The sequence below is a fragment of the Malus domestica genome, chromosome 07 (genome assembly GCF_042453785.1).
Source record: "Malus domestica chromosome 07, GDT2T_hap1".
NCBI classification, from domain to species: Eukaryota; Viridiplantae; Streptophyta; class Magnoliopsida; order Rosales; family Rosaceae; genus Malus; species Malus domestica.
Window position 1 is genome coordinate 1,250,877 of NC_091667.1, and position 27,815 is coordinate 1,278,691.

Sequence of the window (27,815 nt, forward strand, 5' to 3'; positions counted from 1 at the left end):
TAAAAAAAAAAAAAAAAAAAATCCAATTCCTTGGTTCGGGCCAACAATTAATGTCACTTAATCATTATCAAACCAACTGCAACCTTTTTCTGTCTGTGAAATCCCTTCAAAAATTAAAAAAAAAACAAAAAGAGAAAAAAACTTTGGGTGTCCAAAAACCCTCAATATGACCGTCACACGAGATGGTACACTACGTGTTCCTATAGAAATTGTGGGTTATATGTGTTAAAAGGTTAATAAATTAAAAATTTAAAAATTTCACCACTTGCATAAAAACATGTAGTATACCATCGTGTTCTCGTCACAACTAAAAATTTCTCTTACGGGGCCCACATTCATCTTCAAGTATATGTGGCGGAGAAACAACCGCTGTAACTGTTTTTCTTCTTCCTGCAAACTCTATCAGTTCAGTTCCTTACTCTCACTACTTCCATGGCGAGCTTCAGCTTCAACACCACCAGAATCAGAACCCCCACCCTTCACTCTCACAAACCCATCTCCAAATTCATCTCCCGCGTAAACCCCATCAAAATCCCATCTCCTCTCTTCACCAATCCCTCAAAACCCCGGCCAAAACTCCGCTGTTTCCGACCCAATTCCGTCTCGGAAAGCTCTGTTTCCACGACACAAGAAGCAGAGGAGGAGGAATTCGATGAATTGGACGATGACCCGACGGCGGAGCTGAGCTACCTCGACCCAGAAACCGACCCGGAGAGCATTTCGGAGTGGGAGCTGGATTTCTGCTCGAGGCCGATTTTGGATATCAGGGGGAAGAAGGTGTGGGAGCTGGTAGTGTGTGACGAATCGCTGTCTCTGCAGTTTACAAAGTATTTTCCGAACAATGTTATCAACAGCATTACTTTGAAGGATGCTATTGTGTCCATTAGTGACGAATTAGGCGTCCCTCTGCCGGATAAAATCCGCTACTTCAGGTAATCATAACCGTTCATTTTCTTAATCTTCATTTAAAGATCATCTTTGCAACTAAACCGGCAAAGATGCAGTCATTTATATGTGTCGAACAAATCAACAACTACGTTAATCACAATTGGTGAGGTGCGCTCATCGGGTTGGCGCAACTATTTTCTTACTAGTTGTTACAACTCGGTAACAATGGCTGAAATTTTGCAAATTTCTGAACGAAAATAGCATGTTTGGGGCACGTATGAGGTACCTTACCCTCACATTGGTCACTCGTGCGCAAAATATTTTGAAAGAAGTTGATGAAATAAAGTCATTGTCCTCGAATTGTAACATATAGTAAATTAGAGGGTTAAAATCGCAGAACTTAGCCGTTTATTTTGCGCATAATGTGTGCTTCTGTGGATTGTGCGTACTTGAGAAAGCATGTCACTTGGGATTTGGTAACGGTTCCACTTTTATGATTTGTCTAATTGGACTACGTAGGTCACAGATGCAGACAATTATCACAAAGGCATGTAACGAGCTTGGTATAAAGCCGATTCCCAGTAAACGGGTAAGCATGTTTTTCTTATCAATTGTCTAATTTTCGGAACATGTACAGATTGAGGAAGCAGGTTTTCAACCACACAACTGATCAAGTAACTTAAGAAAGTTAAGCTAATAGCCTAGAGAATTTAGAGGGCCACTACAGAGTTAAAGATTTCTGTTTTGGAAAATTGTGGTTGGTTGTTTTCTGTTACGTAAATTATCACCGGAAATAAACACGGTTGTACTGTACAGAAGTATGTGACATTGAACTATCGCGATGCTACCGCAGAGATGCAGAAGTTGCATGACTTTGAAACACTGTCATCAGTTAGCAATGAAGCTTTTTCTTTGAGTTTCTGGTGCAACTGCTTCTCTCTGTCTGCTTATTGTCTTAAAACATTGCTTTTTTCAGTGCCTATCGCTGCTTTTGTGGTTGGAAGAACGCTACGAGACAGTATACACACGCCATCCTGGTTTCCAGAAAGGATCTAAGCCGCTCCTGGCATTGGATAACCCTTTCCCAATGGAACTTCCGGAAAATCTTGTTGGCGAGAAATGGGCCTTTGTTCAGTTGCCCTTTTCAGGTAAAGAACTTGCTAATAGCGACGTTTCAACAAATATAACAAGTCACATTCTCTGACCTGCCTTATTCTTCCAGTAACATTTCATGTGCCCTTGCTAATTCTACTTCCTGTTTCAGCTGTTCAAGAGGAAATCTCATCCTTAGACACGAACCTCGTGTTTGGCGCAAGTCTAGATCTGGATTTGTTGGGGATTGAAATTGACGAGAAGACATTGATTCCAGGATTGGCTGTTGCATCTTCACGTGCAAAACCGCTAGCAGGTGTTTATTCTCTCGGACTGTCGTCTTCTTTCTTCTTATGCATATTTACTTGCACATATCGATACACAGATAGCGTTTTGTGTCATTGGATTGCTAATATGAACTGTTGGGCGAGTGGATCGACAAGATAACAGTATCTTCTTGTGATACATTTTCCATAAGTCCGCTCTCATTCCTATTGCGTCTTGTACAATTTTGTGTTGTTCCTCTAACAATCAAGGATCTGATCACATCTTGCTATATGGTGCTGCAGCTTGGATGAATGGGTTGGAAGTTTGCTCTATTGAAGTCGATTTGTCACGGGCACGCTTGCTACTTTCTGTCGGGATCTCTGGCCGATATATTTACGCCACCTACAATAAAACTCCTGAAACAAGAAGTGAAGCCGAAGCTTGGGAAGCAGCAAAGAAGGATTGTGGAGGCTTGCACTTCCTTGCAATCCAGGGGGACTTGGACGGTGATGATTGTGTCGGATTTTGGCTTCTGCTGGACTTGCCACCTCCACCTGTATAGTTTAATCTGTCGAAAGGTTTTCGAAAGAAATCACTCTCACGTTAGTTTCTTAGTTACATTACTTCATCTTCATACTTCATAGTTGAGAAATGATTGCGAATACTGCTTTGGAACGGAGTTTCTTGTTGAAAATTTGTACTGTTTATCAAACTCGCTATCCGGTAAACTTGGTAGCAGGGTTCAAGGTCTCTCATGCAAAACTTTGGTTCGGGGTCCCTGAGTTATCGTACCGGGTCTGTGATCCTGTGTTTGGGATCACAGACCCAAAGTTATCCACTTAACATTTTCAACTTGTATTGCCCCTCCTTCTAAGGAACTTTAGGATGCGAAATATTCCACAGAAAAGCAAGCACAACCCTCCTTCATTCATCTTTATTCTAACCTCGTTTGAAGTAGTCTCGATTTCGCCGTTCACCCCTGCAAGTTTCCAGAACTTATCAAGTTCGTCAGGCGTGGGATTTACAGTTTCACAACTAATTGATGGTGCCACCAAAATCGACTCCTGCTCGGGCGTAGTCAGTTACGAGGCACCCCGATCTGCACGAACAATGACTTGAGGATGGGATGCTTTCTAATTGCTGAACAAATTTCAGTCATCAAAGTAATGCCGGAAGCATTCATACTTTCAAAGATGGTAAAACACATCTGCACCGCTACGAAAACAACTTTTCATTCCTATCCTCTCTGTTACCGAGAGTTCTAAAATATCATAGTTCGAGGCTGAGTATTCGAATACATTTCAAGAAGATAGCTTAGCAGTCTATACAACGAAAGAAAGAAAAAAAAAAAAAAAAGGAGAAAAAAAGAAAAGAAAACCTGCCTACCTCAGAATTTACCCCGGTTCACCAGAACCCATTCTTCACGACCGATGAAACTGAACAGCCCTGCACATACAATCCAGTCTCAAGTCCGAAAGAATGTGAGCACAGATACAAGCCAATGGATATGCTACAACATGTTATCTCTTCCGCCTTTTCAGAGGCAGACAACTTCCTTTCCATCTTAATCTGGAAGAAAGCCTACAGATGAGATCAACACAAACATCAAGTTGTGTGTACGTACAGCCCTCATGTTCTTGGCCTCTTATGCTTTTGAGATACAAATCGAACCCCTTGCTTCCCGAGTTCCAGAGATTTGACTTTGCCATCATCTAAAGTAACAGATAATGTTGACATGCCTTCAATAACATCGCTAACCACTCCCTTATGCCTGTACGAAACATGGGAAAAAGGAAAGAAATCAACTCAAATGATAACACCAAAAGTCTCCCCTTAAAGTAACACTTGATACTGAAAACCACATCTTCTTCGGAAACAATCATTTAGCAGAAAACATGACCGACAATCGTCTTAATGATTAAATTGCTGGTATTAAACTGCTTACAACTCAAGAAGTCCTTTTATATGTTAGTATGAACTGTAATATTTTGTTTTATCTTATTTAGGGTCCTATGAGACTGAGTAATGCACTATACAGAAACAACAAACTCACCATGAATTGTCAGATAGCTGCTGAACTTCAACTCGCTTTCCAATTGCATCTCTGCCCAATTTTTTCAATATCCAGTTAACATCCATCTCATCCATTACATTATCCTGAACTGATTGTGTCTTGTCATCATTCTCACCAAATGATGTCTTCTCCATAAACGGTGATGCTCTCTTTCTTTTTGACCGCTGGCCCTTGACGTAACTTTTTTCTTCCTCATGATGAGAAGAATTCTGATTTTCAATATTAGGCTTCTTGAGCTTAAACTTCAATGACGGAGGTTTGGCATCTTTTGACGAAGAATGTGACACGGGTGTCTGAGCGTAAGAATCATTGGTTTCAGTACGTATATTAGACCTGCTATGTGAATGCTTCCGGGAATATACCCTGTCATTTCTTAAAGTCGGGACTTCACCTACAGGCACAGCTGCAGTCGTGCCTCCTTCAATGCCTTTTCCAAACGAAACAGGTGTCTGCTCAGGTTGAATGGCTTCATATTCATCAGCCTTATCCCCTCTTGCAAATTTGGGGTTATGATCAGAAGCTCCAGACCTAACTTTTCCCAACTTTATAAAGTTTCCTTCTCTCCCAGAAACCTTTGGAACTTTCAAAGGGCTAGAATAATCACTTTTATCTGCACAATGTCATCACGAAGGTTTCAACTTTCAATTACACAACATAAGAAAACATCCAATTTTGACTGAAATACTAATCAATTGAAAAGAGATCGAACTTTTCCACCATACTAATGGGTTGCAACTTGTAATCCTTATACCTTTAGCATTAACCGAACCATCATGTCTATCCACCATAACAGGTGCTCTCTGCTGGCTGGCATCTTCACCGGCTGCCCATCAAGAGGAACACAAGTCATATATCTACACATATATACAATACACACACAAAATATATTGGTTTCTTTCAAGAATTTTCTACTAGCCTATTTATCTTTATTAATTAAAGTAACCTGGCTACATCCACCATAAGCAGCTACTTCTCTTATTGGTTTTCAGCCCTCAAAATATTTTTTTTATATAAAAAACGATGGTTTTTGGCCCTCAAAATTGAAGTGATATTCTAAATAATATTGCAAGTGGGGACAGAACAACAACAACAACAAAGCCTTTTCCCACTAAGTGGGGTCGGCTATATGAATCCTAGAACGCCATTGCGCTCGGTTTTGTGTCATGTCCTCCGTTAGATCCAAGTACTCTAAGCCTTTTCTTAGAGTCTCTTCCAAAGTTTTCCTAGGTCTTCCTCTACCCCTTCGGCCCTGAACCTCTGTCCCGTACTCACATCTTCGAACCGGAGCGTCAGTCGGCCTTCTTTGCACATGTCCAAATCACCGGAACCGATTTTCTCTCATCTTTCCTTCAGTTTCGGCTACTCCTACTTTACCTCGGATATCCTCATTCTCAATCTTATCCTTTCTCGTGTGCCCACACATCCCACGAAGCATCCTCATCTCCGCTACACCCATTTTGTGTACGTGTTGATGTTTCACCGCCCAGCATTCTGTGCCATACAACATCGCTGGCCTTATTGCCGTCCTATAAAATTTTCCCTTGAGCTTCAGTGGCCTACGACGGTCACACAACACGCCGGATGCACTCTTACACTTCATCCATCCAGCTCGTATTCTATGGTTGAGATCTCCATCTAATTCTCCGTTCTCTTGCAAGATAGATCCTAGGTAGCGAAAACGGTCGCTTTTTGTGATCTTCGCTAGATTGCTCCGGTTATTAGTGTGGATAAGTATATAAATGGATAGAGATAGGAAAGCAAACACAAGATGTACGTGGTTCACCCAGATTGGCTACGTCCACGGAATAGAAGAGTTCTCATTAATTGTGAAGGGTTTACACAAGTCCATAGGTTCAAGCTCTCCTTTAGTGAGTACAAGTGAATGATTTAGTACAAATGACATTAGGAAATATTGTGGGAGAATGATCTCGTAATCACGAAACTTCTAAGTATCGGAGTGTGGTATCATCTTGACTTGCCTTATCTGTCTCATAGGTAGATGTGGCAGCTTCTCTGGAAGTACTCTTCCTCCATCCAGGGGTGGTATCTTTAACTGATGGAGATGCACAAGGTAATGTATCAATTTCACTTGAAGCTTACTTGTAGTTTCAGGCTTGGTCAAGCGCGATACAAACCATGTAGTAGGAGTCCCCCAAGTCGCCGAGCTAGGGGATCTGCTGAAAGAGGTGACAAACAAGGTAAGCAATCAGAGCTCCGACTGATTGTTCACCTTCTCCCCATCTTGCAGCAGCATGAAGGATAAAGAGAAGAAAAATGAGAAGAGATGATATGGGATACTTTTGCTTTTGAAGAAGTAACTTTCCACAGGCTTATTCTTGAACTGAGCTGGAGGGTTTTCTGGTTTCCTCCAGAGTATAAGGCCGACTGAAGAATTTGAGGGTCAAAACAAGTCCATCAAATCTAGAGTACGTTCGACCCTGCTGATATGGGATACTTTTGCTTTTGACAGAGTAATGGATGTATCGGCACATGTGCTGTTACGCTTGTCTCCACATGCTTCCTTGTATCCTTCGCACTTGCCCTATCTGTTCCTCAAGCAGATGCGGTATCTTCCCTGGAAACATAGGATGTTGAAGATGAGTACTCGAGAGCAATGCCAGGTAAGTAATCAGGTAAGGGGTTCCAGGCAGTCAGTTCCTGGCTAGGAGCTTGATTTCAAGTGCTGACTGATTGCTCTCTTTCTCCTTGTCTTGCAGGTAAAAACAAGGCCAAAGGAAAAGACAGGGAAAAAGCATGATATGGGATACTCTTGCTTTTAACCCTGATGATATGAGATATTCTTGCTCTAGTATAGCTTGTTTGCAGAGGTATTATCGGGGGGAAAGAAAGCTGAATATTTCGAAAGGCTTAGTTGAGAGTGCCCTCTCAGATATGAGGAAGGGTTGAGCATTTTTGCAGGTCTGCCTGTCCGTTGGGGATGGAGGTCGACATATATAGGAGTCTCCCTAACAACAAGTAGTAATGCTATTCCTTTACCCTGCTTGGTCAAAGCACGGTAGTGGGAGCTGCCAGCTTCACATGTTTTAACTCTGTCAGAGCACTTTGAAAAAGTGGTATGTGGTATCTGGCTCTTGAGATTCGGAGAACGATGCTTTTTCGATTTTTGAGAAAGCAATCATGCTGGGGGTCTAGCTCTCGAGATTCGGGGAGCAGTGTCTCTTCGATTTTTGAGAAAGTAATCATGTTGGGAGTGGCTCTCGAGATTCGGAGGGCGGTGCCTCTTCGATTTTGGAGTAAGCAATCTTGTTGGGAGTGTTTTCTCGGATGTGAGTAAAGGTTGGGCATGTTTGCTAGTCTACCTTGCCACGAAGCACGGAGGTTGACACACAGGGACTTTCCAATTATCCAGCAGTGGTACTGTTCCTTTACCCTTGTGGGTAATAATATGGTAGCTAGACCTTCAAAATTTATGTGTCTAAACTTTGTTAGTGCTGTTTCTTTGCTATTCTTTTACATTTCTTGGTCAGAGCGATGTAGTGGGAGCTGCAAGCTTCACGTGCTCAACTTTGGCAGAGACTTTGGCAAAGTTATCTGTGGTACCCATGAGCTATTGTTGCGTGTGGGAAGTGGGTGATTGAACAGTAAGATTCATGTGCTTTCTACTTCACCAGAAGTCTTCGACAGAATGCCCATAATTTCCGCAAAGCTGAGTGTGCGTGTGACAGGTGCTGACAAGGTTAGAAAAGTAGGTGCCTCTTCGATTTCTGAGATCGGCCCTCGTGGTCTCTGAGTAGCCCAGCTTTTGAGAAAGCGAGCGCCTCTTCGATTGATTCGGAGAACGATGCCTCTTCGATTTTTGAGAAAGCAATCATGCTGGGGGTCTGGCTCTCGAGATTCGGGGAGCAGTGTCTCTTCGATTTTTGAGAAAGTAATCATGTTGGGAGTCTGACTCTCGAGATTCGGAGGGCGGTGCCTCTTCGATTTTGGAGCAAGCAATCTTGTTGGGAGTGTTTTCTCGAATGTGAGTAAAGGTTGGGCATGTTTGCTAGTCTACCTTGCCACGAAGCACAGAGGTTGACACACAGGGACTTTCCAATTATCCAACAATGGTACTGTTCCTTTACCCTCTCTTCGATTTTTGAGAAAGTAGTCATGTTGGGAGTCTGGCTCTCGAGATTCGGAGGACGGTGCCTCTTTGATTTTGGAGCAAGCAATCTTATTGGGAGTGTTTTCTCGAATGTGAGTAAAGGTTGGGCATGTTTGCTAGTCTACCTTGCCACGAGGCACAGAGGTTGACACACAGGGACTTTCCAATTATCCAGCAGTGGTACTGTTCCTTTACCCTTGTGGGTAATAATATGGTAGCTAGACCTTCAAAATTTATGGGTCTAAAGCTATTCTTTTACCCTTCTTGGTCAGAGCGATGTAGTGGGAGCTGCAAGCTTCACGTGCTCAACTTTGGCAGAGAACTTTGGCAAAGTTTTCTGTGGTACCCATGAGCTATTGTTGCGTGTGGGAAGTGGGTGATTGGACAGTAAGATTCATGTGTTTTCTACTTCCCCAGAAGTCTTCGACAGAATACCCATAATTTCCGCAAAGCTGAGTGTGCGTGTGACAGGTGCTGACAAGGCTGGAAAAGTAGGTGCCTCTTCGATTTCTGAGATCGGCCCTCGTGGTCTCTGAGGAGCCCAGCTTTTGAGACAGCGAGCGCCTCTTCGATTTCTGAGATCGGCTTTCGTGGTCTTTGAGCAGCCCAACTTTTGAGAAAGCAAACACCTCTTCGATTTATGAGATCAACCCTCGTGGTCTCTAAGCAGCCCAGCTTTTGAGAAAGCAAACGCCTCTTCGATTTCTGAGCAGGCGCCTCTTCGATGTCTGAAGCTCCGTCGAGTGCAGCTTTTTATAGGGGCTGGCATTAAGTTCCAAAGCACACTTGAATCTCCACCAGTAGAAGCTCCATTCTTGCACTCCTAAGATCTTGATTTGTCCGACCTCTTCTCTCTTCAACACCTTTGAAAATGTCTGGCCCCTCCGACCGTCGTTTTGACTTGAACCTTGTTGAAGAGGCAGCCCCGCCTTCTCCAGACAACATATGGCGCCCATCCTTCGTCTCCCCTACTGGTCCTCTTACCGTTGGGGATTCCGTGATGAAGAATGATATGACCGCTGCGGTGGTGGCCAGGAACCTTCACTCCCAAAGATAACAGACTACTTTCCAAACGGTCTGATGAGTTAGCTGTTAAGGATTCGCTGGCTCTCAGTGTTCAGTGTGCAGGTTCTGTGTCTAATATGGCCCAACACCTATTTGCTCGAACCCGCCAAGTTGAATCATTAGCGGCCGAAGTGATGAGTCTCAAACAGGAGATTAGAGGGCTCAAGCACGAGAATAAACAGTTGCACCGGCTCGCACATGACTATGCTACAAACATGAAGAGGAAGCTTGACCAGATGAAGGAAACTGATGGTCAGGTTTTACTTGATCATCAGAGATTTGTGGGTTTGTTCCAAAGGCATTTATTGCCTTCGTCTTCTGGGGCTGTACCGCGTAATGAAGCTCCAAATGATCAACCTCTGATGCCTCCTCCTTCTAGGGTTCTGTCCAGTACTGAGGCTCCGAATGATCCCCCTCTGATGCCTTCTCTTTCTGGGGCTCTACCGACTGCTGAGACTTCTCCTAAGCAACCTTTGTGAAGGCTCCATCTTGTTTGTTTATTTTGACTCATGTATATGTACATATTTGTAGCTTATCGGGGATATCAATAAATAAGCTTTCCTTCATTTCAACGTATTGTGTTAAATACACCAAAGCCTTCTTCGCTAAGTTCTTTGAATTTTCTTTTGTTGACGCTTGTATGTTGAAGCTTTCTGGGTGGAGCATGTAGGTTGGGGTAGTGTTCCCTTAATTTTCCGAGTGAGGAAAACTTCTCGGTTGGAGACTTGGAAAATCCAAGTCACTGAGTGAGATCGGCTATATGAATCTTAGAACGCCATTGTGCTCGGTCCTGTGTCATGTCCTTCGTTAGATCCAAGTACTCTAAGTCTTTTCTTAGAGTCTCTTCCAAAGTTTTCCTAGGTCTTCCTCTACCCCTTCGGCCCTGAACCTCTGTTCCATAGTCGCATCTTCTAATCGGAGCGTCAGTCGGCCTTCTTTGCACATGTCCAAACCACCGTAACCGATTTTCTCTCATCTTTCCTTCAATTTCGGCTACTCCTACTTTACCCCGGATATCCTCATTCCTAATCTTATCCTTTCTCGTGTGCCCACACATCCAACGAAGCATCCTCATCTCCGCTACACCCATTTTGTGTACGTGTTGATGCTTCACCGCCCAACATTCTGTGCCATACAGCATCGCCGGCCTTATTGCCGTCCTATAAAATTTTCCCTTGAGCTTCAGTGGCATACGGCGGTCACACAACACGCCAGATGCACTCTTCCACTTCATCCATCCAGCTTGTATTCTATGGTTGAGATCTCCATCTAATTCTCCGTTCTTTTGCAAGATAGATCCTAGGTAACGAAAACGGTCGCTCTTTGGTATTTCTTGATCTCCGATCCTCACCCCTAACTCGTTTTGGCCTCCATTTGCACTGAACTTGCACTCCATATATTCTATCTTTGATCGGCTTAGGCGAAGACCTTTAGATTCCAACACTTCTCTCCAAAGGTTAAGCTTTGCATATACCCCTTCCTGAGTTTCATCTATCAACACTATATCGTCTGCGAAAAGCATACACCAAGGAATATCATCTTGAATATGTCCTGTTAACTCATCCATTACCAACGCAAAAAGGTAAGGACTTAAGGATGAGCCTTGATGTAATCCTACAGTTATGGGAAAGCTTTCGGTTTGTCCTTCATGAGTTCTTACGGCAGTCTTTGCTCCTTCATACATATCCTTTATAGCTTGGATATATGCTACTCGTACTCCTTTCTTCTCTAAAATCCTCCAAAGAATGTCTCTTGGGACCCTATCATACGCTTTTTCCAAATCTATAAAGACCATGTGTAAATCCTTTTTCCCATCTCTATATCTTTCCATCAATCTTCGTAAGAGATAGATTGCCTCCATGGTTGAGCGCCCTGGCATGAACCCGAATTGGTTGTCCGAAACCCGTGTCTCTTGCCTCAATCTATGCTCAATGACTCTCTCCCAGAGGTTCATTGTATGACTCATTAACTTAATACCCCTATAGTTCATGCAATTTTGTACGTCGCCCTTATTCTTGTAGATAGGCACCAAAGTGCTCGTTCGCCACTCATTTGGCATCTTCTTCGTTTTCAAAATCCTATTGAAAAGATCAGTGAGCCATGTTATACCTGTCTCTCCCAAAACTTTCCACACTTTGATTGGTATATCGTCTGGGCCTATTGCTTTTCTATGCTTCATCTTCTTCAAAGCTACAACCACTTCTTCCTTCCGGATTCGACGATAAAAGGAGTAGTTTCTACACTCTTCTGAGTTACTCAACTGCCCTAAAGAAGCACTCCTTTCATGTCCTTCATTGAAAAGATTATGAAAATAACCTCTCCATCTGTCTTTAACCGCGTTCTCTGTAGCAAGAACCTTTCCATCCTCATCCTTGATGCACCTCACTTGGTTTAGGTCCCTTGTCTTCTTTTCCCTTGCTCTAGCTAGTTTATAGATATCCAACTCTCCTTCTTTGGTATCTAGTCGTTTATACATATCGTCGTAAGCCGCTAACTTAGCTTCTCTGACAGCTTTCTTCGCCTCTTGCTTCGCTTTTCTATACCTTTCACCATTTTCATCGGTCCTCTCCTTGTATAAGGCTTTACAACATTCCTTCTTAGCCTTCACCTTTGTTTGTACCTCCTCATTCCACCACCAAGATTCCTTTTGGTGTGGGGCAAAGCCCTTGGACTCTCCTAATACCTCTTTTGCTACTTTTCGGATACAACTAGCCATGGAATCCCACATTTGGCTAGCTTCCCCCTCTCTATCCCACACACATTGGGTGATTACCTTCTCTTTGAAAATGGCTTGTTTTTCTTCTTTTAGATTCCACCATCTAGTCCTTGGGCACTTCCAAGTCTTGTTCTTTTGTCTCACTCTTTTGATATGTACATCCATCACCAACAAGCGATGTTGATTAGCCACGCTCTCTCCTGGTATAACTTTGCAATCCTTACAAGTTATACGATCCCCTTTCCTCATTAGAATAAAATCTATTTGTGTTTTTGACGACCCACTCTTATAGGTGATCACATGTTCTTCTCTCTTCTTAAAGAAGGTGTTGGCTAAGAAGAGATCATATGCCATTGCAAAATCCAAGATAGCTTCCCCATCCTCGTTTCTCCCCAAAACCATGGCCACCATGAAAACCTCCATAGTTGCCTGTCTCCCTGCCCACGTGTCCATTTAAATCTCCTCTTATAAATAACTTCTCCGTCTGAGCAATTCCTTGCACCACGTCTCCAAGGTCTTCCCAAAATTTCTCCTTCGAACTCGTATCCAACCCTACTTGAGGTGCGTACGCACTAATCACATTGATAAGTTCTTGTCCTATTACAATCTTGATTGCCATGATTCTATCTCCTACCCTCTTGACATCTACAACATCTTGTGTCAAGGTCTTGTCCACGATGATGCCAACACCGTTTCTCGTTCTATTTGTGCCCGAATACCAAAGTTTAAACCCTGAGTTTTCTAGATCCTTTGCCTTACTACCAACCCACTTAGTTTCTTGTAGGCACATAATATTTATCCTTCTCCTCACCATAACTTCCACTACTTCCATAGATTTTCCCGTTAAGGTTCCTATATTCCACGTTCCTAAACGCATTTTGCTCTCTTGAACTCTACCCTTCTGTCCTAGCTTCTTCACCCTCCCCCGTCTAATAGGATCAAAGTACTTCTTTTGTGTGTCCCGTGTAAAGTTGATAGGAGCATATGCTCCCAAACAACTTTGAGTGGAGTCGTTCGAAAAGAAGTTTCTACGGCCCCCTTGCTCATTTAACACTGCATCCGGGTGCCGATGGAGATACAGCGACCCTTGCTCACTTATCACTGTGCTCGGGCCACACAGCGCGCCACTTACGGGTGACGCCCTAGCTTTAGCGCGATTTTGTTCTGGATTCATTTTCATAAGGATTCGACGTGATCATGGAGTGCCGGCTGTCGACTACCTGACGCCCTCCCCCTCCTCCTTTATCCGGGCTTGGGACCGGCAATGTAAAATTACATAGGCGGAGTTGTCCTATGTAAAATTACATAGGCGGAGTTCAAGTGGGGACAGAACAAGAAAGAAAAAAAATCCGTACGTCTGACATACATTTTTGTCAATGTCAACCCATATGTCTCTGGGTTTTCAGTTGTCTATGTAGGAAACCAAGGTTTATGCCCCAAATTTCCACCATCTCAGCAACACATTGCCAGGACATTAACAAGGCAGACGGATCTACCTTCAACCCCTATATCACTATTAGTGGGTTTAAAACCCAAATTGACAACCGACACGACCTTTCTGAACACTGAATGAGAGATTGTGAAGGGGGCAGCAATGGGCGGAATTGATGAATGCTGGTTATAGGTGGCTGTAGGAACATTCATTGGTATTCCTCTCAAACTCAAGCCAGAGTTGGGCTAAAAGCAGTAATCTATTATTACCTAATGTTCAATGATGGTACCATATGTAAGCCTAGAATCACACATCCCATTATGCTGAATTGCTGTGTACATCCAAAAGTTATACGCAAACATAAGGGAGATACTTACTCATCCTCTTCAACAAACTAAACTGCCTTTAACTCTTTTTTCTAATGGCAATGCTAAAAGTAAGAATAGAATAAGCCAAGTAACAGGTCATATAGAAGGCATACCATTGGAAGTCAACAAATCTTGCTCTCTTTGACAGGTTGAAGCATCAGATATTGGAGACTTGGGCAAATTTATCTTCCGTGCACCAAAATTTATCACTAACTTCTTCCCTTTAACAGGCTTTGATTTGCCAGCATGCTTTCCAGTATCCTCTCCACTATCCAGACCATGAGACTTACCCTTGATATGAACGACTTTGGAAGCCCTATCTTCATCACTTGCCATCACCTCATCAACAAACTTGTGCTTCAAAATACCTGGCTTATTGACGGAGCACATCTCTTCGGTGTGGCTAATACTTCCAGCTATAGGCGAAGAATATAAGTCTAATTCTGCATTTTTGTAGGGCTGCATCTCATCATTCTTGTCATAGCCCAAGCTAGATCCGAAGGACTGAGGATCATCATGTCCTCCAGACCTCTGAATCACTTCAGTTTTACCAACAAAGAACTCCTGGTATTCCTTTTTCTTAGCAGACACTTTATTTGAAGATTTTTTCCCACTGTCCTTGGTCTTTTTTTGTGACTTATCAACTAACCCCTTGAGAGATAATTTCAACGGACGCCCATACTCATTCTTTAATAATTGAGGGCTGTTTTCTTCATCATCGGAATAGGGTGAAATAGAAAATATTTCTTCTTGAGTTGGCAACCCTGCAGCAACCCTCAAGCTAAAAATTAAATCTTGCTCCGCTTCGTCTTTTCTCCTCCAAAGCTCTACCACAGCATCCTCATTATTCTTGACCTGTAAAAGAAATCCAAAGTAAGAAGTAATCAAGTTGAAAATTAAGAAAAACCAAAATTAAAGCAAAAAGAAGGGTAGCACAGAATACTATCTTATTAGAACAAACCTGGTAGCATTCTCCACGACATGTAGCACATTTGTACTCAAGATTTCCATCTAACTGATACAGCTGATATCTCTCATCACTGAAAAAATAATGAATCACTTTGGGAAATAAGCAATCCCATAGGGAAATGAAAAAAACAATTCAGCAATTATAAAGTCACAAGACGGGGTTGGACCGTTGGAAATAGAAGTGTTTCCTCCAGATGTGTTCCATTAGTCTTTGCTAAAACACTAGTTCTATTAGGGAAACGTTTTGTCACCAAACATTCAGGCCCAAAGTTCCATGGTACAAAATTACTCACTTGGGACCAAGAAAAAGTAAAGGCAGGCCGCAGGATAATACAGCAAAACTAGTATGGGTCTATAAAAGTAATGAACCTGATTCCATCACAATGACAATGCACCCAGCGCTGGCAAAGATCACAGCAAACCATTGGTGTTGATTCTGAATCTCTATAAACCTATAAAATAAGACCACAAATATGTCATGAGAAAAATCATGCAAGTTAATAAAACAAAAGTATCTCAGATAAATCAACCCTTAGAGAAACAAATTAATACCTTCAAGCACACAGGACAATAGTTCCCCTTCACAAATAATCTTCCACACGCATCACAACAAGTGTATCCCAGAAACCATCTGTCAATGTAACAAAAAAGGAGTGAGTCCACCAGTACATGCTACGTAAAAGTACAAAGTAAAAAGTAAATTAATAGTGAAACAAAAAATAACTTATTAAAAAAAAAAGAAGTAAACTGAGCCTATCAGAGTTCTGCTTGGTGGCATAGAATTTGAATGACTAGTTTAGGCAAAAACTATTTAAAGAGGGAGGGAAAATATGAAATATATAAACAAATACAAAAGACCAACATACTAAATTACACAACAAAACTCATAGCAAAACGAAAACTTTAATTTGAATGGCTTTCATTGCAGAAGGGAACGACACAAAATGCTACAGGATTAGAAATAAGATGTCACAACTACGTACAAAAGTATAAAATAATTTAGAGAGATCTAAAACGGGGTGCTGGTAAGCCAAATTATCAGAAAGATAATATTAAATTCTAACATGGTGCCTAACAAACATTTTATGATACTACAATGTTTAAAAATTACAAATGTAAAATAACAATCATCTTATCACCTCCGTTGATAGAAGAAAATAAACTCACAGTATACAATATTGATAGTTAATACCTCACGCTCAAGCCATTTCCGGGGACTTTTGACCCGCAGCTGTGACACTGTGTATGTTTCGGGCACACATAAGGTCCAGGAGAAACATTCTGCGGCATGAATTAACAAAAGTAAGCATATTTTGAATATTTTGTAGGCCAGTATACAACTCAGGACTAAGCAGTACACATCCTACCTTGTGTGAAGGATGTTGGCAGTAACAATGGTAGGCGCCATCACACCTTTTGCAGAACATAAGCTTATTTGGATCTCCAGTTCTTCGGCATACCTGAAGAACGAAACAAAAGGATACAGTCAACAGCACTTAGTATGAACATTCCATTAATGAGCACATTCTATTACCATCATCCAGCCAAAACCCCTATAGACAATCTTAGTCCTAATGAAAGTTATCTGATGCCAATAACAAGTGTGGGTATGTTGTTGCAAATGGTAGTAGTATCCAACATTCTTAAATTCAGTGGAAGGCAGAAAAGTATTAACTAGGCTAAATTTATCTGCCTTTTTATCAGGAGTTATTAGACTGCCTGTATACATAGGCTACTTCTGTAATTGTGTCTTGCTTTTTGCCAAATGATTTAATTAGAATACAAGAAAGAAAAGTCTCACTTCTTTTCCTTATGTTCAAGTTATTATTCTCTTCTTTCACTCCAAATATTTTTACTTTTCTCTCGATTCACATCAAGATTCCCACACAGGTTCTACAATTATCCAATTTGACTCCTTTTCTGGACAAGTAATAAATGTGGGTCCTATATGCCATTTAATATTGACCAAAAGAAAGAAAAAAGAGCATGATTGGGGTTGCATCATAGAACAGAAACATGAAAAAATTGTAGAGCAAGAAAAAAGGAGCCTTTAAATTCTTTTTAAGGAAATATGGAGGATTTGGACTTTCAAGCATGAATAGAAACAACATTGGACAAATATTGCAAATCACCCATTACCTCACAAATTCGGCACAGGGGGCACGTCCATGAACTCCAATGAAATAGATCTACAAAGAAGTCCAATTACTTTAAGCAAAATCTGTAGCCTGGTGGGAAAAAAAGAGAGGAGTAACTCACCTCTGTGTTTAGACCAAACTTTTACGCAGTTCCTGTGGTACTTCTTGCCACAAGTTTTGCATGGAAGCATTTTTCTTGCTCTCTCACTTCCTTCATTTTCACCACAAAAGCATATCCGGCACATAACATTCACATTGGACTGAGCCTGCTCTTCACCCACACCACCTCTTGAGGTGTCCTGTTAAAAGAAAATAGAACTGATATATTCAAATGCAACAAATACATAAAGAATATAAATATATAACGGGAAAAATACAATCAGATTTCAACACTCCAAAAAGCTCAAAGTATTACAATTGTAACATATGTATTTGAAGTTCAGCAAAACTGCAAATTCATAATGGCACGTGTCCCAAAAAAAACAACACAAAAAAATGGTGCAGGTAATGGGAGCCACGAGCCGTTCAAAATAATATGATGGAATATTCAATTCCAGTACCTACTAGGTCCGCTGAATGAAGTCTTTTTTGTTGACATGACAGTAAAGGTTATGCCATGAGAAGATACACTCTCCTTTGTCCGCTATCATAGAGAAGCTACTTCGCAGCATATCTTTCCATCTGATCCTAAAACATTCTTCCCATTGAAATGCTTTTTCTCTCTCTCTCTTAAATTCTCATCGGTCAGTCCTACTGTTAATGCCCTCTTTAAGATCTCCCCAAATCCACCTATTTTGTTCTAAACCCTAGAAGAGGTGAACATATACATATATCTGCACAAAAATGTACCATTGAAGCAATTTTACTGCAAAAGACATTGTAAGCATGTCAAAGTTGACATCAACCGCACCTCAAAACCCAAGAGAGAAGCTTGACCACCCGAACAACTCAACCCAGGAGAGGGAGCAGGATGATGTTTTAGATCAAAATTTTGAATCCAGGTAGATTAACTTTAGAGCTGCTCAAATTATTCTGTTCTGTTTCAGGGTTGAAAATCAACAAAGCTAAGTGTTATTTGGCTGGAATAAATTCAGATTGTGAGAAATTAAATAGATTGGCGGATTCTTGGGGTTGTGAGGTAGGTAGCTGGCCTATAAAGTATTTGGGACTCCCTCTTGGGGGTAGGCCAAGAGCACTCAAGTTTTGGGATCCAGTGGTAGATAAGATGGAAAAAAGACTTCAAAGTTGGAAGAAGGCCTTCTTATCCAGAGGAGGTAGATTAACTTTGATTCAATCTGTTTTGGGAAGCTTGCCGACCTACTACATGTCTCTGTTCAAAATGCCTTGCGGGGTGATTGGACGCCTAGAAAAACTAATGAAAGGATTTTTGTGGGAAGGTGTGGAGGAAGGAAAGAAAAACAACCTGGTAAAATGGGAGATAGTTATTAAAAGTAAAGAGGAAGGAGGTTTAGGGGTGGGGAATTTGAGGAATCGGAATGAAGCATTACTTGCTAAGTGGTTGTGGAGATTCCCAAAGGAACCTCATTCTCTCTGGCACAAAGTGATAAGAAGCAAATATGGGCTACAGGATAACGGATGGAACGCATTTCCTCCGATAAGGGGTTCAAGCCGTAGCCCATGGAAAGATATATCGATTGGTTCCCAATTGTTTCTTCACTGCTGTAAGTTCGAGGTGGGCAACGGGGAGAGGGTGAGGTTTTGGGAGGATGGGTGGTTAGATGGAGGACCATTGAAAGAGCAATTTCCTAGATTATTCTTGCTATCGAGGAAGCACAATCAGAACATTTCAAGCTTTGTAGATCTTTCTACCAATTCTTTAAGTTGGAATTTTGATTTCAGGAGAAATTTGAATGAGGCGGAGATAGAAGAGGCGGCTAGATTATTACAGAAAGTGGAAGAGGTCCGATTGTCTCAATCAAGAATGGATAACAGAAGGTGGAAAATGGAAGCATCAGGATTGTTCACATGCAAATCCTATTGTTCCTTCTTGAGTAACAATGGGATGATGCAATACTTCCAACCCCATTCACAGATTTGGAAATCCAAAGTTCCTCCGAAGGTTAAGATTCTTGTATGGCTGGCGGCCAAAGGGAAGCTCAACACTTGTGACCAAATTCAAAGGAGAAGCCCTTTTATTTGCTTATCCCCACAATGGTGCAGTTTGTGCAAAGCAAAGGAGGAGAGTGTAAACCACATTTTTCTCCATTGCTCTTACACGATTCAGCTGTGGTGGAAACTGTTTCAGGAGGTTAGAGCTAGTTGGGTCATTCCAAAGGGTTGTTTCGAGCTTCTAAGCACCAAGTTTCAGGCCCTAGGAAGTGGGAGGAAAGCTAAAGCTTTGTGGGGTTGTCTGGTCTCGGCAGTTTTTTGGAACATTTGGCTGGAGCGTAACAAAAGAATTTTTGAGGATTATACAGGTGTGGGGGTAGAAGTACTTTGGGGAAGAGTAAAATATTGGGCAGCCCTTTGGGCTTCAGTCTCAAATGTTTTTAATAACTACTCTATTTCTCAATTACTGTGGGATTTGTTAGCAGCAGTAAAGTGAGTTAGGTCTAGCTAATGTTGCTGTAGCCAAATCCTAGTGAGAGTTTTTTCTTGTTTCTTGTTAATGGTGGATTTCTTATCCACTCCAGTGTATTTCTCTTTTCTTCTATAAAATGTTTTGTTTCTTCTCAAAAAAAAAATTTTGAATCCAGGTAAGGCAAATTGAATAGATTAGGTTTTGGGATAAAAGGAATTTTAAATGTAATGAAATTTTTTTACTGAAGGAATACCAATTTCTGGTTTAGAATCAGGTACAAGACCTAAGAAAAAAATGTAAAATAGAAAATAAGAAAGGATGTTTTGGTGCTGGCCACCCAGTTCTTACTTTGTCCGCTCCTTTTACACGGGTCTGCATAAGACCAGTTAATGAAACTTTTCAGTTGGGACCCACTTACTTAATCCCCTCGTAGAATAAGAACCAGTGTTACCCAAGGTGGAATATACCTCTTATTCAAGACAATCCCAGCTAAGCCCAGGTATAAAGGTGTACCAACGAGCCCTAAGTGGTACCAACGAGCCCTAAGTGTGCTCTGTAACACCTCAAGAATCACCTATTTCTTCTAACAGATTTTGTTCCAAAACTATTTTCAAACAAAATATATCCGTATCTTCATATCAATGCCCTTCAAACTTAGCAAATATAGAAATATATAAATGCAGTAATAAATGGAAACTACAATTTAGGGAAACTCCCAATTATTAAATAATCAATTCCTCATATTCCCGGACATGGCAAAGCGGAAACTTTAACTCAAGAGCAACCTCAAAATGTCAGTGTGAAACAGTATTAGCCAAAAACAAGTCAGTATTAAGCAATTGCAATTCATTTTACAACTACACACTCTAAATTCACATAACACGGATTCGATACAAACATTCATACAATAATAACCCCAAAAACTAGCTCCTACACTTACACTAGAAACAATTCAAACAATCAAAAGCAGTGAATTTCAAGAACCTCACCGACAAATAACCAGACTCGAATCGCCGAGCAAAGTCCTCAGCCGCCACCATATCCGCAGCAGCCTTGCGCTGGAGCGCGGCACGCTTGGCCTGGGAGGAGGCGGCGGCGGCGGACTCATCGTCAACAACGGCAGCGGCGTAACTATCTCCGACGGCAGAAGACATAACCGGCTGGGGAAGCGGCGGCGGCGGCGGGGCGACCTTCGGAACGGCGACCTGGACCGTTTTGCCATCATCGCGAGCCCTAATTCCGGAGGGATCGATGAGAAAGTCGTGAACTCGAAGCACGTCTTCGAGGAACGAGGCCTTGGCATTGCCGGTGGCGAGGGTTCGCGGAAACCCTAACGCACAGTCGCAGATTCGCCGGCTGAGATAAACAACGACAAGTTTTAGTGAGAGAAAGAAAGAGAGAGGGGAGGGAAAAAAGAAAAAGAGAGTTTGGTACCAAGTAATTGGGCAGGCGACATGAAATGCCATATTGCGCTGAGAAGAAAGATTTAGCCTTTAGATTTGAAAAAATTATGGGTTGAGGGATCGCCCTCCTGGACCTTCCCTCCCTCCCTCTCCCTCCCAACCCAAAATTTTTACTTTGGAATATTCAAATTAAATTTGTTTTATAAAAATTTAATTAAAATTTTGAATTATAAATTTTAGATGGGGGTGACTGTGTATGTGGGTAATAGTACGATGACGAAGATTGTCGACAGTCGAACGAGCGAGCTAGAGATGATAGAGACAGAGAACAGGGGGAGAGAGGATTTGGGTTTATATGGTAATTGGGGCCGAGGGTCTGTACGTGGGCTTTCATACATTCAAAGGATCCTCTGGATCCATTTTGTGAGAATATTAGGATCTCAACATTTTAATCATTTATCGTATATTAGCAAGTTTTTGTCAGATACTATTTATGTTTAATTTTAAATAGTAAAAATTAAATGATTTCTAACTACATTATACAGGATAAGTGATTAAGATATAGGAATCTAGGATTCCCAAATAGATCCGGATGAGATCCAATTGCAATTAAACCCATTCAGCGATGATGTAACAACTACATATCCCACTCTTTTGTTGACATGGCGGTCAATAATGTGGCACATAAGAAAAAAATATTTTAAAATATAATTTTTTTTAAAAGAATAGTAGGTCCCACCTCCTCACTTAAAAATAGCTTATTTTCACAGTTTTTGGTGAAAAAAGCTGAAAACGTGAAGCAGTAAAAATGAGTTTATTCTTACATAACAGCAAAAACAGTTTTTTTTTAAAGCGCAGCAATACCAAACCAGCCCTTATACGTCTAAAAAACGTGATCTTTCGGACAATATTTGCTCTTACTATTTGTGTGAAGGGGATCTACAAATATTGTCTTGTGGATACAATAAAAACCGAATATAATATGTTGTTCGACAATGTTATGCACTACCAAAGTTGAACTAAACACAAGAAGAGATAGACTGGTTGTAACCTTGCAAAGCGCACTATTTTGCGCCTTCAAACACCAGTAGCCAGTCTCACATCGCCAACGGGTTGCTTGTGTCACAAGCTCCAAACATGAGCCACGGCCTTCATCTCGAGCGACCGGTCATCCGTTCCAGAATCCATTTTATTTTGAAAAACTTCCAACAATATTGTGCAAATGTATTGGTGGATTGTCTTCATTCGAACTAGGCTGACAACAAGATTTGGAGGATATTTACTACCTTGGAGGAAATCAGGATGTTTCTTTGAATAAAATGTTTCAATTTACCAAAAAATAAAACATAATGATCGACTAGTTTCTATAAGAAAAATAGGAAAATCATAGAGAAGGATTCGATCTTGGAACTTCTTCCAAACTGTATATAGGTAGCACACTGTTTAAGTTGTATTGACACCAAAAGTTGGTTCAACGAGGTAGAGATCGTGGAACGGTAATCGCAGACAAGAAACCACGGATTTACGTTACATGGGTCACCCACCTCGAGTTGAGCTTCCCATTTAAGTCCAAGGGTCTTTGTTTCGGGTCTTCAATATTTTACAGCGAGAGGATTTCATGAAACTGATCATATATTCCCTAGGAATCGGTATAACATATGACTTATGAGCACCTTTACGGGGAGAAAGATTCGCACACTGTCCTGGTTAACCGGCATTGCCCAAGCGCGGTGTTGGAAATTGTAGAAAACAAGAAACTTAACTGTAGCAGTCTTCAGACACAAATGCGTTTGTTGATTTACAGTTTACACTACCTCAGTAATTTCTAACCTCTTTTTTTCCTGCCTTGATTTTTCTTCTTTTCGCATAGCTCCTCCTAAGTTTCTATACAAACTACGATTTTTCACAAACCATCTGTGGTAAATCCTTGCTACAATTTGTATCTAAAATTCTAAGCTATCTTTTGCTATGTGTGACACATTTACATGATCGAGAAGTCATCTTCAAGCCCGTCTAGTTGTCCTTTTAGACTGTTTTCTTGGATGATCAAAACTGAGGTTTTAACCGAGAAATCAGAGCCCGAAAGGACATCCCCGATTGGCCCCAACTCCGGACATTGCTGCCAGTCATTCATCCCAAATGTCAGAACCGAATTCACCCTTTCCCCTCGTCCCACTATAATGAGCGCGTACTGCCCGTCCAACTCCCTCAAGGTAGAATAGGTCTCAGCAGAATTGGCCATATGCTTCTCAACGTAAGCGACTTGTCCACATGCTATACGTCTCTCATAGAAGCTTGCGAAACACTCATCGTCAAGCTTCATTTCCTCTTCTTGCTCAGAACGGCTGACAGTGTAATTTCCAGGTCTCACTGTGGCCTCTGAGCTAGCATCTACCAAGAATCTTATGACTGTGAGCTTTACACCTGCATGTCGTGCTACGCGACCAGCATAGGCAAGTGCTTCTCTATCGTCTTTGCCACCAATGAAGATGACTGCCATGCTGACAGAATGATCGTGTGTTCTTGGTAGTTTTTCAATCAGTCCAAGACCTCTGTCTACAAGAATCCCGACGGAGCACGGAGCATTCTTGAGGATCTGTTAACACCAAAGTATATCACTAACTGATAAATAAGAAGTATGCTAAAACAGATAAGTCTATAGAAATGTGGAAGAACTTGGAAAATTGAACAAATATTAACTCCTTTACTTTGTGTTTATCATATTACTAATTAAATCGTCTAATTCTTTAAGATAGAAACCAAAAGCCCTAATATAACCTAGAGCCTAGAGGCTTTATCAGTGAATGTGTCAAACATATGCTTCCAAGCACAAATTTTAAATTGATCATGCGTCGTTCCAAATCTGATCACGGTGTTCTTGTAGAATTTGTAGGTGTTTGAAAAATATTCAGTTGTCTGATATACATTACCTTACGGTTCACATATCTGAAAGCAGAATTTCCGTTATCCAATGTTCCATCTGCGCGTTGAACCTTGTGAAATGGCAAGATGATGAGGCCTACCATTGAGTCCTCTGCCAAAATGCAAATATCCTGGGGCATGCCACTGAAAGTCGAAAGTGCAAGCAATCGTCTAAGTGTGATACCATCTCCACTCTCACCTACATATGCTTGAACTGCAGCAGTGACTTGATCTCTCATTTCTTTCACTCCTGTGTGAGTCACTGTCATGGTGTCCGCCCCTTCTTCTTTTACCAGTGTGGCAGCAATTTCGTCTGTGAGTTCTATCATGTCTGTTACATATACCACAATTCCAGGGTCAGCTGTCCCTCTAGATATCTCAATGAAGTTTATCATAGTTTGAACATTTTGAGGCCCATGAAGGCATAGTAATATGCGGAGTTCGCTTGAAGGGTCAAGCAACTGAAGTGACATTCGATGAGTAGGTGCTCGTTTCCTTGCACGCTTGATGATTTGTGCCACAACTGATGGGGCATGCACAACCGTGAAAAATATAGCTATTACCATCACGGTACTGGTTGAAGTAGATGTTTTCCCGGCCTGCATGCAATATCAGAAGTGCAAAACGCAACAAGATCAGCGTGGTTAAAATAATATGACCAATGGTGACGAATCACTCGTAAGTTCTCTGATTCCGTAAGGAGGAAAAATAGCATGTGCTTAATTAAACAGTATCATTTATAACTTTAGGAGTAAAAATGCCTCGGAGAAGATTGAGAGGGAAAAAGAAAGCATGTGAGAAAAATAAATAGAGACGTGAGAGACTAACTTGTTTTGCAGCAATGGCCAAGTATATGTGAAAATGGCCTTTGGTAGTGAGCAGAAGCCCGAGTGCAATAGATTCCGGCCAGTGAAACCCCAACAGCTTTCCGCAGAGGACAGTTCCAGCAACTTTTCCTACTGTTGCTATACCAAAAAGTACAAATAACCTTGCCCATGTCCCGAACTGTCCGGGTTGAAATTCCTTGAACGCAGCTTCATAACCCATCCAGAAGAAAAAAATTGGATAGTAAATGGTAGATAACAAGTAATTGATCTTGCCGATCACCCATTTCGATACTCTCCCCCCCTTTGGTAAAAAGGTTCCTGCCATAAATGCACTCAAGGCCGGATTGTATCCATAAATTGGTGAGCAGGAAATGATCAAGGCCATGAAAGCAAGAGCAAGCACTAGATGTGAACCTTTGATGGGTTTGCCTTCGGGGTTTTCGTTGTTGACCCAGTTCATGAAGATTGGTGAAACATAGCCCGCAAAAAGTGTCTGGATCACCAATGCAGAACCCATCTCAATGGATCTTCGGACGCGTTTTGAAGTCTCTACAACTTTACCTCCAGAATCAACTGGCCAAAAGACATAGCCAATTGAGAGGAGAAGAGTGGATACAAAATCAGCGTGCATTCCTGCAGAAATGACTAGCTGGCCTATGTCCGACTTGCCTATTTTGAGACTCGTTATGAGACGTGTCAGTACAGGAGAGGCGGTGCTAGAGAGAACGGTGGAGAGGGAGAGAGTGAAGTCAACCTTGAAACCGCCATCTGTAAACTGCAGAAATGGTGTTATAGCGCAGGCTAGGATGAATGTGGAAAGCATACCACCATAGGCCACTTTAGCATCCTTGGTCGGTTCTTTAAAAAGTACATATGGATCCATTTCTATGCCTAAAACAAACATATAGCAGATCATGCCGAAATCAACAATAAAATTCAACGTTTTCCTGGCTGAATCCGTTACTAGGTTGCGTATGAACCCTAAGTTTCCGATCAGCAGTCCTATCTGCATACCATAAGAGAGAACAAGAATTTAATCACAATAATAGTGGCAAGTGAGTAGAACCAAAACGAAACACCACGCAAGGTAGCGAAAGATGGTACTTTCATGTTATAACGAAGGGTGCAGTTTCTTTTCTGCCTTCAGATTAACTCTACATTAAACTTCTACTCTTCAATGCAGCATTTAGATTACAAACAAATAAAGAACGTGAGAGCCGCCACAAGGCATACACGATTATGAAATAGGCATCACCAGAATAAGGCAGCAAGTTTTTACTTGATCAAATATTATAACAAAATGCTTGATCCCATCTGCTATTCAAACTCGTATGCACTCACAATGGCCCTTTGAAAATGCTTCTGCTCATAAACGGTTTTGCTAGAAGCGATTTTATTAGAAGCACATGAAATTTTAAAATACTCGTATAAGGATTACATAATGACAAATAGGGAGTGCGAATAACATTTCCCGTTATGAAAAAAATTGATTGTTAACTTTTGAAATGAAAAATGAAGAGGAAAACCAAAACAAAATTATGAGAACAAAACAAAAAACAAAGATGAATACATGGAGAGAGAGAGAGAGGGAGAGAGAGAGAGAGAGAGAGTTACAACGGTGTCGGAGGTAATGCGAGGCTGAGAATACGGCTTTAACAGGAAGTGGGAAACATTGCAGAGAGCATACATTAAGAAGAAACCCAGTGCATATTTTGCTAATTTTCCAAAAAGCTCTTTTAATTTGAGAGTGCATGGTCCAACAATTGAAATTTTTTGAGAAGTACGTAACTTTTCCTTGCTGCCCATTTTTTTCTTCTCTTGCTTTTTCTCTCAATCCTTTGTGTTTTTGTTTGCAATTGCTAGAGAATTTCTTGTTTTGTTTTGCTGGGCTGGAAGTTTGCAAATGAGCACCAATGGCACAGTTAATTCTCTTTCCAGCTTGGCCAGGATGAGTTAGTGGTTCTGATTGATTGCTTGTTGCTTTGTTTGAGGAGAAATTGAAGGAGAACGGCTAGGAGAGTGAGCCATTTACAATGGTAGGCAGGCATTCTTTCACAAAACAAAAATTTGAAAGAAAAAAAAAAACAATGGTAGAAATTCTACAACTTTGCAATAAAAAATACAAGGAATATTTTTCCTCACTACTTTGTTTATATCGTTAGATGAGTTTAAATTTCGAAGTTTGTGTAGATAGACCTAAATCTCAAAATTTAAACTAATCCAACGTTTATAAATATGATGGTGACTGGTGAGCACTACCGGGTTGTGAGCAAAATGCGCGCAAAATACAACCATATGGGAATTGGTTTGTAATACTAATAATTAATTGCAATAAAATTCACATTAATTTTTTTTATTTATTAATTTCTTATGAATGAATCAAAAGTATTAGATGCAATGCAACTAGCTCCAAGGCTAGAAAACATTGCAAATATTTGTACTAGGATCTTGACCTAATTGATTAAACAATAAGAAGAGTGCTAGCTGCTAAATTTACCCACCTATCTTACTTTTTCATCCACCTCTTAACTAAAATACATAGGCAGTTAGGCACAATATCAACCCATGAAACTACACATGCAATGTACCATAATGTTAAGAGTCTTTGGGAAGTTTCCAAAAAAAAAAAATGTTAAGAGTCTTTGGGATATTTCAGGCAAAACCTCTTCAGAAGTGGTATATAATATCGCCATATGATCGACTCTCTACGTCGTCTATGGCCGTGGAGGAGCACATCTCGTCCTTACACAGACTCCATAATCTCATGTTAGGCATGCATTGGTGGAAAAATAATTTCCAATAGGAGCCCAGATCTTGACATTTGTTGTCTGATCCACAGCATGAAATAATAGCTCCTTTGTACTAACCAAATATATATATATATATACACACACACAGCAAACTTAACTTCCCATCCAAACTCATGTTTTCTTATAAATCTCCATAAGATGGGCAGAGAGAGGAGAGAGGTGTCAGGGTTAGGGTTAGGGTTTTCCGCAACAGA

At 41.1% G+C, this 27,815-nt stretch overlaps 3 protein-coding genes across 5 annotated transcripts; 1 reads left to right on the top strand and 2 right to left on the bottom strand.

Moving 5' to 3' along the window:
* Positions 1-329: 329 nt before the first annotated feature.
* Positions 330-2,959, top strand: LOC103409928 (protein TAB2 homolog, chloroplastic-like). Its single transcript, XM_017325418.3, has 5 exons — positions 330-932; positions 1,408-1,477; positions 1,865-2,036; positions 2,153-2,296; positions 2,550-2,959. The coding sequence occupies exons 1-5, from the start codon at positions 433-435 to the stop codon at positions 2,807-2,809; spliced, it is 1,146 nt and encodes a 381-aa protein (XP_017180907.2). The 5' UTR covers positions 330-432; the 3' UTR covers positions 2,810-2,959.
* LOC103420483 (uncharacterized) lies at positions 2,828-21,388 on the bottom strand. 3 transcript variants are annotated; one of them, XR_011582966.1, is made up of 14 exons: positions 21,094-21,388; positions 20,649-21,015; positions 17,239-17,416; positions 17,119-17,168; positions 16,347-16,439; positions 16,172-16,260; positions 15,532-15,610; positions 15,349-15,431; positions 14,972-15,050; positions 14,124-14,865; positions 5,073-5,144; positions 4,301-4,931; positions 3,634-4,018; positions 2,828-3,346 (listed from the first exon to the last, which is right to left on the bottom strand). XR_011582966.1 is itself a non-coding variant. In XM_029105028.2 (13 exons), the coding sequence occupies exons 1-13, from the start codon at positions 21,123-21,125 to the stop codon at positions 3,877-3,879; spliced, it is 2,637 nt and encodes an 878-aa protein (XP_028960861.1). In that variant the 5' UTR covers positions 21,126-21,388; the 3' UTR covers positions 3,464-3,876. The 3 variants fall into 3 exon arrangements, 1 of the variants encoding a protein (XP_028960861.1); XR_003774644.2 differs by having other exon boundaries at positions 2,828-3,454; XM_029105028.2 differs by lacking the exon at positions 2,828-3,346 and having other exon boundaries at positions 3,464-4,018.
* A 1,451-nt stretch (positions 21,389-22,839) lies between these two features.
* Positions 22,840-26,721, bottom strand: LOC103416412 (cation/H(+) antiporter 28-like). The gene is made up of 4 exons (XM_008354660.4): positions 26,426-26,721; positions 24,813-25,817; positions 23,993-24,583; positions 22,840-23,658 (listed from the first exon to the last, which is right to left on the bottom strand). The coding sequence occupies exons 1-4, from the start codon at positions 26,615-26,617 to the stop codon at positions 23,044-23,046; spliced, it is 2,403 nt and encodes an 800-aa protein (XP_008352882.2). The 5' UTR covers positions 26,618-26,721; the 3' UTR covers positions 22,840-23,043.
* Between the last annotated feature and the right edge of the window lie 1,094 nt (positions 26,722-27,815).